The 8931-nt window shown below is 55.3% G+C and overlaps 2 protein-coding genes and 1 long non-coding RNA gene across 6 annotated transcripts; 1 reads left to right on the forward strand and 2 right to left on the reverse strand.

Annotated features, from left to right (window-relative positions):
• Positions 1-142: 142 nt before the first annotated feature.
• On the reverse strand, positions 143-3444 carry IQCC (IQ motif containing C). Of its 2 annotated transcripts, none has more exons than XM_003828145.6 (5): positions 3108-3444; positions 2534-2677; positions 2070-2322; positions 1711-1829; positions 143-1591 (listed from the first exon to the last, which is right to left on the reverse strand). In XM_003828145.6, the coding sequence occupies exons 1-5, from the start codon at positions 3147-3149 to the stop codon at positions 749-751; spliced, it is 1401 nt and encodes a 466-aa protein (XP_003828193.3). In that variant the 5' UTR covers positions 3150-3444; the 3' UTR covers positions 143-748. The 2 variants fall into 2 exon arrangements, with proteins under 2 accessions (XP_003828193.3, XP_063449329.1); XM_063593259.1 differs by having other exon boundaries at positions 2868-3160.
• Positions 2523-4024, forward strand: LOC134728465 (uncharacterized). Its single transcript, XR_010108886.1, has 2 exons — positions 2523-2716; positions 3492-4024. It is a non-coding gene; the product is annotated as an uncharacterized LOC134728465 (long non-coding RNA).
• CCDC28B (coiled-coil domain containing 28B) lies at positions 3444-6884 on the reverse strand. 3 transcript variants are annotated; one of them, XM_034960205.3, is made up of 5 exons: positions 6721-6884; positions 4778-4944; positions 4452-4645; positions 4211-4233; positions 3444-3624 (listed from the first exon to the last, which is right to left on the reverse strand). In XM_034960205.3, the coding sequence occupies exons 1-5, from the start codon at positions 6882-6884 to the stop codon at positions 3534-3536; spliced, it is 639 nt and encodes a 212-aa protein (XP_034816096.3). In that variant the 3' UTR covers positions 3444-3533. The 3 variants fall into 3 exon arrangements, with proteins under 3 accessions (XP_034816096.3, XP_054959094.2, XP_008951746.4); XM_055103119.2 differs by having other exon boundaries at positions 3444-3632; positions 4210-4233; XM_008953498.4 differs by having other exon boundaries at positions 3444-4233.
• Positions 6885-8931: the final 2047 nt, after the last annotated feature.

Raw genomic sequence — 8931 nt, forward strand, 5'->3', positions numbered from 1 at the left:
TGTTCCCTAAGGAGGATGGCTAGATCTTTTCCTGGGCCATGGCTCCCAGCTGGCTCCGGGGTCAATGCCCCATGCCAGTAGGAAGTGAACGGCAGGGCCCAGAATCTGTCCTGGCCAGAAGCAGAAATGAAAGCAGCCAGACTCAGAATCTAAGAAAAACCTTTATTCCCAACAGACCTCTCATTCTACTTCCCCCAGGTAACTCCTTAGCCACACATTTGTTTTTTGAGACCGTGTCTCGCTCTGTAGCCCAGGCTGGAGTGCAGTGGCATCATCTTGGCCTACTGCAATCTCCATCTCCTGGGTTCAAGCGATTCTCCTGTCTCAGCCTCCCGAGTAACTGGGACTACAGGCATGCACCACCACGCCTGGCTAATTTTTATATTTTTAGTTGAGATGGGGTTTCATTTCACCATGTTGGTCAGGCTGGTCTCAAACTTCTGACCTCAGGTGATCCACTCACCTTGGCCTCCCAAAGTGCTGGGATTACAGGTGTGAGCCACTGCACCCGGCCCCTTATCCACAAATTTGGATTGAGCTACAGGCAGAGGATTGAAAATGTGTCCTTCCTCCTTCCCTATACTCATGCCAGCTCTCTGCTCCAGCTTCTCTTGGCCCCACTAGTCACCAATGGCCAGGGGCAGGAGCAGAAGCCAGAGCTGGTCAGGGAGGTAGGATGAGGTCTTGTCTCACTGCCCTTTCATAGCATTCCCCTTTGGAACCTGATCCTCTCCTGGCTTCCTAGGGTCTAGCCAGGTGGTTCTGTTTTCCATGGCCTGCCCCTCCACTGTTCCTCTCCTGTACAGCCTGCCCCTGTAGAAGACAGAATCTCAGGTGACTTTGATCTCCATGGTATAGTCCTCTGCTTTTTCTGTCCTTCATGACTAGGCTCATTGGAGGTTCCATCTCTGGAGCTTCTATCAGTGGGGGCCTGGCCTTTGGGTGGTTTAGTCCTCCAGAGATCGAGGACACTATGCTCTGGCCCCGCCAAGGTACCATCCCAGATGATGTGGTCCTCTGAGAGGCCCAACTCTTGTGTCCTGACTGTTCGGCAGTCAGGCTCTTTGTGGTCTAGTTTTCTGGGAGACATCTCCTTAATATTTGAGTCCTCATAGAGTGCAGACAGCTGTGTCCTGGACTTCCTGGGACAATGGTTCCTAGGTTTTAAACCTCTGGGGGTCTGGTCCTCCAGGATTTTCATCTGCAGCAGGCAGGTCCCTCCAAAGGTCTGTCTTCCATCGTCTGGCCCTTTGGTGAGCCTGTCCCCCAAGGCCTGGCTGTTTGATGGTATAGACGACGGTGGTCCAGACTTGCTGTAGCATGGTTCTCTGCACTTAGCCCCAGCAATGTTTTTTTGTGTAGTGGCCAAACTTCCTGGGGATCTGTGGGGTGATTTGACCCTGTGACAGGAGTCATCCTCCTGTTCTAGCTCTCCAGTGGTCCTGTCTCTGTAGGACTGGTCCTCCAGTGGTGCGCTTGGTTGTGACTGGTCCCTCTCACAGGCCTGTTCCCCATGTTCTAGGCACACGCGGGGTTCCTCTCTGATCGGGCCCGCCTCTGGGGATCTCAGTGTTTGTTTAAGAAGTAGGTACTGTTGGGGGAGAGAACATACATTGTAGCAAGCAGGCCTGCTTGGGCATGGCAGGAGGTCTCTCCCTAACCCCCACCCTTGACCCTAAATGTTCAGAAAGAGTTCCAGGTTAGTGTTACCTCCTTACGGCTACTGATGGCCTGTTGCAGCCACAGCAATTCCATGGCCAAGTGGCTGCGGTGGTACTGAAGCTCTTGAAGCTGAGGTTGGCTGTGGGGCAGTCTTTGATCTGTGGCTTCTGTGAAGGAGGGAAGAAAGGAAGGAGAAAACCTTGAGGGACCAGACCCTGGGAAATGGCCTAGCCTTAGACTTTGGAAACTCCCTCCCCTGCACTGCCCAACCATGTGGTAGCCCTATCCCGGCAGAGGGAAGACGGGAAAGGGATGCAGCTTATCTAGCGCAAGCCTTTCACTCTTCAGATGGGAGGCTGAGGCACAGTGAGGGTCAGGGGCTTGCCCTGATCTTGGCAGAGAGGTACCTGGATTCTCCATCCTTGTCGTGTCTCTGGTCTTCTCTTGGCTGGGTTTCCTGTTCTGCTTCATCTGAAGCCAGGAGCTGTGATCTCTGCAGAGGCTTCCTTGATTTGCTGAGCTCTCTCCTGACTTCTTCAGCACCATCTCCTCCCAGGTGGCCTCTCCCTCAGACTCTTCACATGGGAAGTGGTTCCACAGCCCCTGCTCTGGATTTGCTACCCTGTCTCCTGCTTTCCAGGTCTGATGGGATTTTGCCTTCTGAGAAACAAGAGAGATGTGAGAGCCCCAGGGCTAAACCCTTCCAAGTATCTGGGCACCATGATCTAGCAGACAAGTTGGTGAGGGTTAAGGAGTGGGGTGTGAGGAGGTGAGTCTACTGCCTCTTCCAGTGAGAAAAGCTTGTCACTGGGAAGGGTGGGTTCCACCCTGCCCAAGTCCCTCCTTCCCTTCTCTCCTAGGTGTGTTCTACCTCTGGGAGGAATCGCGGCCTGGGAATGCGGCCCTCGGTCCACTGAAGCGTGCCCAGGTCGCCCTCGACCTCTCGTACAATCGCCTCATACTCAGCTCGCAGGCTCTGGAACTGGCGTCGGACCAAGAAGCCCCGGACGCAGGCCTGGTATGGAGAACGAGAGGAAAGAAGTCCCTTATCACGGTAAGAGAGGGGGCGTCTCGGAGGACTGTCCTGAAGAGGTCGTCCCGGCGAATGCAAGAGGGGACCTGACGGCGGGGAAAGGATAGGTGGGCTGTGCGCTAGGGCTCCGGGGGGCTCGAGGGACGATGCCGGACTGGATGCCCCTCCTCGCCTTAAGGCTCTTCCCGTTTCCCCGATCCGGCGCGAGCGTGTGGTGGGAGTGGGGACGCGCAGGGCAGGGAGTCCGTGGGTCCCAGCTTTCCTCAGCGCGGTTGGGGACAGCCGGTATCTCCAGGGGTTGGCGCGCAGTTAGGGGACTGAACGTGGTAGCATCTCGTTTGGAGGTCCAGGTACGAGACCCCATGATTTCCCTAAAGGAAAAATCCTGTGAACCCCGCGCCCGCCCCCGCACCTGCAATGCAGACACCTTCCGAACCAGCAGCTCTGGCTCCATGGGCGCCAACTGCCAGGCCCGCCCGCGCGCCTGCGAAGTACGTCATTGGTCGGCGTCGCTCCTGAGCATGCGCGGGCGTGGGCTTTGCCCCAGCCGTTCCCACGGCAACCTCCTACCGTCCAGGGTAGAGGCGTCCTCGCGACAGGCGTACCTGCGTCCCCCCAGCCCCCGACTCCCCCTCCCACAGCCGCAAGGGGCACTCCAATCCCGCAGGCGGGACCGCCATAACCGAGGGCTGTCTCCGCGGAGGCCGGGAGGAAAGGCGCAAGGAGGGGAAGCAGGACACGGAGCCCCTTGCTTTCTTTCTGGTTTAATTCCATTCAACGCCCCCCTCCCCCATAGCACCTGGGGGGCCGCAGAACACCCGCCCGAGTCCGTAAAAAGTCACAGTTTGAAGAGAATGAGAGGGGCAGTGTGGGCCTGCGTGGGACGCCTACGCAGCGGACTGTTCCTCAGGCTCGGCGTTCTCGGCCAGGTGCAGCTTCTGGCTGTGCCCGTCAAGGATCGTGGCGCTTTGGACCAGTCCTTCCTCCCACCCCGGTCTCCCATCTTGCACAGGTTTAGTTCCCTCACCTGTGCAAAGGGCCGGGGACGAGGGTCTCGGGCCGTCTGTGGACTGAGGTTGCAGTCCCCGCCTGCCCTCTCTCACCCCCTCTCTCTTCATCCAGATAGTGCAGGTCAGACACACTGGGGTGTGTGCGCGCGCACTCGCGCTGTTTCTGACTGAGGACCAGGTGAGGTGGTAGTGTAAATTAGTAAAAATAATTGTTCAATGCTGAAAGGATAGGAGGACATCGGACAAGCTTTGCTATGATTGATGTCAGCTAAAGTACTCACAAAGATTTTGATCAGTAGTAAAACATCCCCTACAACCACTTTTCTTCTAATTTTGGGGAAATTCTAAATTCCTGTACCTGGGTTTGGGCAGTCTGTGGCTAAATCTGACAGGACTGCAAGAGGTGGGGAAGTTGGTTGTGTGTGAATACTCCTGGAGGGCTGGAGAGGAGGAAACTGACCTCTCAGGAACACACACACATAGACGGGTTCCTTGGAAAGGATATATAGAATTACTGAGGTCTTCCAGCTGCCAACAAAGAGAAAAAGGGAGGCTTCTGTTAGGAGGGGAACCAGGCCAAATCCCCAATGCTCTGGGGGCTATCTTCTGGGGAGGTTGAGGGGCCCAGAGCTCTTGGATCCATGCACTCCCACCTTTTCACCCAGGGCCCAGGAATGGCTTTGGGAGTATGTACCTTCTCCACCCCTCATGCCCCCAGGAACCAAAGCACCCAGACATGAACCCACATTGCTAAGCAGCTGGTCCAGGTTACGGTCAGCCATTGTCTTCTTCTGCTCCTCTGGCAGCCCCTCAGTGACCCCATCCTCTTCCTCTTCATCGTCCTTCTCCTCCCCACACACATCCAGGCTGAAGTGTAGCCGGGCTAGCTTCTCCTGCATCTCCCGAACGTGCTCCAGCTGCTCAAAGGAGCATTCCTTCCCTGGAACGAAGCCCCTGTCTGAACCCTGGGAAAGAGTCCTGGAACCCTGGAACCATGGTCCCAGCCATGCCCCATGGACTGGGCCCTACAGCCCTATCCACACACCCGCTGAAACCAGCCCCCAGGACTCACCGAAGGCCTGCAGCCGGCCAGAGTGGAAATCATTGAGCAGGTTCAGGAGTCCCCCCTCCATCTCATAGACATCAGTCACCTCGGTCAGGAAGGAGTGCTGCAGGGGCGTGCCTGCAGAGCCGCTTCCACCTCCAGCCAGGACTGGGCGGCACTTCTCTTTGCCTACTCTGGGTGGGGTGGACATGACCATGATCACAGGGTAGGGGGCAGTCAGGCACCTCCCGATCTTTTGTGCCATCTGCCTATGCACCAATTTATCTATCTGCACTAACTCATCTGCCCATCTACTCACTAGCATAAATGGGTAACTTTATGGTTCCCCTTGGGCACTGGGAAGGGGTGAGGAGGCGTGAAGAGGTCAAAAAGAAGTCTTTTCTGCTAATAACACAGCCAGAGCAGTGCCTGAAAGGGGGTCCCTGGGTTCCTGTCTGAGTGCCTCACTCATTTGTTTTATGACCCTGAATGAGTCACTTATCCTCCCTAGTCTTCAGTGTATATAGAGACAGCTACTCCCTTATTGCCACCAGGGCTATCTTACCTCCTCCCAAAATATCTTTCTGCCCCTCTTCTTTTTTTTTGTTTTTTGAGACAGAGTCTCGCTCTGTTGCCCAGGCTGGAGTGCAGTGGTGTGATCTCGGCTCACTGCAACCTCGCCTCCTGGGTTCAAGTGATTCTCTTGCCTCAGCCTCCCAAGTTGCTGGCATTATAGGCGCCTGCCACTACGCCCTGCTAATTTTTTTTACTTTTAGTAGAGTTGGGGTTTCAACGTGTTGGCCAGGCTGGTCTCGAACTCCTGACCTCAGGTCATCTGCCTGTCTTGGCCTTCCACAGTGCTAGGATTACAGGCCTGAGCCACTGCCCCTAGCCCTCTTCTTTTTTTTTTAATTAAAAAAATTTTTTTGTTGTTGTTTGAGACAGAGTCTCACTGTCACACAGGCTGGAGTGCAGTGGCACAATCTCGGTTCACTGCAACCTCTGCCTTCCAGGTTCAAGTGATTCTTGTGCCTCAGCCTCCCAAGTTGCTGGGATTATAGGCACCCACCATCACGCCTGGCTAACTTTTGTATTTTTAATAGAGATGAGGTTTCACCATGTTGACCAAGCTGGTCTCAAACTTCTGACCTCAGGTGATCTGCCTGCCTCAGCGTCCCCAAGTGCTGGGATTATAGGCTGAGCCACCATGCCCAGCCAACACTCTTCTATTTAAAAACTGTTTTAAACAAAAACAAAAATACATAGAAAACAAAGCCAAACCAATAAACCAAAAAAACTGCCTTAAAATTTCCACTGCTCTCAGGATAAAATTGAATGCCCCTGCCAGCCTGGCCCTCCTGCCTTCCCAGTTGCCTTTCCTGCTACTCTCCCCACAGCGTTGAGCTTCATGCCCCTTAGGCAAGTGGTGTGCAAAACCACGGGGAAACACAGTGGTCTTATCTGGAGCAACTGGAGAAAGAATACATTGTATTTAGTGGGGAACAAACATGGACACATTATAAGGCAGCATGCAAACTCCCAATCATAAAAAAAATTCAACAGAGAATTCAAATTGTGCCCCCAGGTATTCCCTCACCATTTCCTGTTCCCTGATACTCCAGGGCCCCCAAACCACCTGTGGTTCCTGAAACCTTTCAGGTAATAGCTTTCTTCCATATTTATACCAGGTAAGCCTCTCAGTGTGGAACATTCACTTTCTTGCAGAGTTGCTCACTCCCTCCTCTGAGGCGAATCCTCACGCTATGTGATCCCAGTGACCCACCTGGCCTTTTTGCCACACAGTTGAGGGTAGGGACTGGGTCTGAGTGAGCTCTGAGTTCTCAGGGGTCTGCTCCAGAAAGGCATCAATTATTGCTTAGGAACTAAAGGCGGAGGCCTCCCTTGCCTTCCTCTCTACAGTGCAACCCAGAGTTGGGGTCCCTCCTCCTTTCCTTCCCTTCTGTACCCACCTCTTGAACTTGGCCCGCTGCTTGGGGGATGGCAGATGAGGAAGTCCTAGGGCCAAGGAGCCACTGTGGCTGGTAGGCACAGGGACCCTCCGTAGTGTGCCTGGGGCCTGGGCTGGCTGGGCCAGGCAGGGCTTGGGACTCCGTTTCTTCTTTTTGTCATCCATTGGGCACTGGCTGGGCCTCAGGCCTAGGAGGGAAGCAACCCCACAAAGATAGCCAGGGGCAAAGTTAGCCCTTCACCCAGAAGTCCCTGAGAGCTGCACCAAGGAAGGGCCCTGGGACCTTCCAGCTTGTCACCTCATCTATACAGTAGGGGCAGAGCCAGATGCCAGTGTCTGCTGCTGAGATCGTGGATGTACACTTGAAGGACCTTCTAAGGCCCAACCTAATTCCCCTTCTGCCTGAAAACCTAGGCCCCTCCTGAAAGGGTGGGACCAGTCACAATTATCTTGGCGCTACTGGGGCTTCCTGTCACGGTGGCTGTGGGGCGGGGCTGGCAGAGGAAATGTAGTGGGAGACAAGACAGAGGTGAGCTGCAGAAGCCCAGCCGGAGATTAGGGGTGTCTTAACTAAACCTTATTCTATTTATCAGTGGCCTAAGCAGATGCTAACAAACCCTGTCAGCATGGGAGGGGGACAAGGTGCAGGTGGGGGCGCCTGGGAAAGCCCCAGGGTGTGGGTAATTGTAGGAGAAGCCGCGGCATACAGGGCAGGGTTCATTGTGGGTTTCCCCCACATAGACACCGGTATTCCTCCACTTCCACCCACCCCCAACCGAAAACATTAGGGACTCCCTATAGGTCCCGCAGGTGTGCTTTCAGCTGCTTCATTTTTCCCAGTCGGAAAGTCCCTGCTGGGCTTCAGCTGCAGCCAGGGTGGACTGGGTGGTTGGCCGCTGGCTGCCTGGGCCTCCGACAAAGGCTGCGCCTGTGGCTGGGCTGCTCCGAGGTCCCCGGTCCAGCAGCGCCCCCCAAGCCTCCGGTCGGCTGGGGTTCCCTCCTCTGGGGGTCTCATTCCAGGCTGCTGCTACCGAGCCTAACTTCGAATTCTGGGACTTGGGGGGGGGGGTTGGGGGGGTGGGTGGCGCTTAAGCATTTACACTGGCACATAGCTGGCTGGCACCGACGGGGTCTGCGGGTGTGGGGAGGGGAGATAGGAGCGCATCCTCTGCCTCTCCGTGCAGCAGCTTGACCCAATTAGGGACCTGATAGAAGAACTGGAGCCGGAGCCTGTCCTCCCCAGGAGCGGCTGGGGCGACCGGGGATCTATTTCCCACGCCCGGGCTCCAAAGCCATGTGCCAAACTCATCGCTCAGCTCCGCAGCCGCGCTCGAAGACAGAGCGTCAGACCCGCGTCATTCCGCCCCCGCCCTCACTCCCTCAGGGGGCTACTGACCTGGAGGTTTGGGGTCTCGAGAGATGCTTCGGTGCAAGTTCCCTCCGCCCTCCGCCCTCTCCTCCCGGGAACACCACCGGGTGAAAGCTAAGCTGGAGGGAGTTCATTTGCATTTAAAGAGAAAGTGACCTTCTCCTTAGCGCGGAGGGGTGAGATGGGAGGAGCATCCCCACGTATGCTAAGCCGTTCCTCTCACTGACCTCACCTCCCCGCCTGAACCTAGGGGACCCTGTTGGTTGTGTGATGTCTATTTTAAAAAGATTTTCTCGTTCCCGGCAGTTTCAGAGAGAAGCTACAGTTCCTTACAAAATGGTGGTGGCTTTGTCAGAAAGGGGGTGGGGCGGGGGAGAGGAGAGACAGAGTGAGTGAGTGAGAGAGAGAGAATGTAGGCACAGAAGAAGCACAAGCAGCAACAGCAGCAGCATCAGGAAGACACTTCGAGCAAAGACAGCCATCAATGGAGTGAGTCCAGTGCCCTATTGAGCACTTTACATACATTTCATCCCCATAACAACCCTTAAGGAAGATACCAGTGTCATTCCCCATTCTACTGAAAGTAAGCAACAGTCTTTTGAGGGCAAAACCCCTCTCTCTACAATGCCAGACAGTTTTCTCTGGTAAGTGGTGGGGGCTGTATTTTGCCGCAGATGAAGTGACAGGAGTCCTCCCCACCCCCCAGGCCTAGGAGACAGGTGTGGGGAGCACCAGGTCATAAGGTAGACCACGCGATTCCCTGGCACCTGACTCCAGTCCTCAGGGAAACCTGAGCACCTGATGGAGGCTGACCCAGTGTGACTGCTGCTGCCTGCAGCCAGA

The sequence above is a fragment of the Pan paniscus genome, chromosome 1 (assembly GCF_029289425.2).
Source record: "Pan paniscus chromosome 1, NHGRI_mPanPan1-v2.0_pri, whole genome shotgun sequence".
NCBI classification, from domain to species: Eukaryota; Metazoa; Chordata; class Mammalia; order Primates; family Hominidae; genus Pan; species Pan paniscus.

Coding starts and splice junctions, on each gene's coding strand:
- CCDC28B (XM_008953498.4), bottom strand. CDS start 6,884: ATGGATGACAAAAAGAAGAAACGGAGTCCCAAGCCCTGCCTGGCCCAG. Junction 4,945..6,720: donor CAGCGGGCCAAGTTCAAGAG/GTGGGTACAGAA, acceptor CACCCCACCCAG/AGTAGGCAAAGAGAAGTGCC. Junction 4,234..4,451: donor TGGACCAGCTGCTTAGCAAT/GTGGGTTCATGT, acceptor CTTTGTTGGCAG/CTGGAAGACCTCAGTAATTC.
- IQCC (XM_063593259.1), bottom strand. CDS start 3,149: ATGGAGCCAGAGCTGCTGGTTCGGAAGGTGTCTGCATTGCAGGTGCGG. Junction 2,678..2,867: donor GAAACGGGAAGAGCCTTAAG/GCGAGGAGGGGC, acceptor TCTCCATACCAG/GCCTGCGTCCGGGGCTTCTT. Junction 1,592..1,710: donor CCATCAGTAGCCGTAAGGAG/GTAACACTAACC, acceptor CTCCCCCAACAG/TACCTACTTCTTAAACAAAC.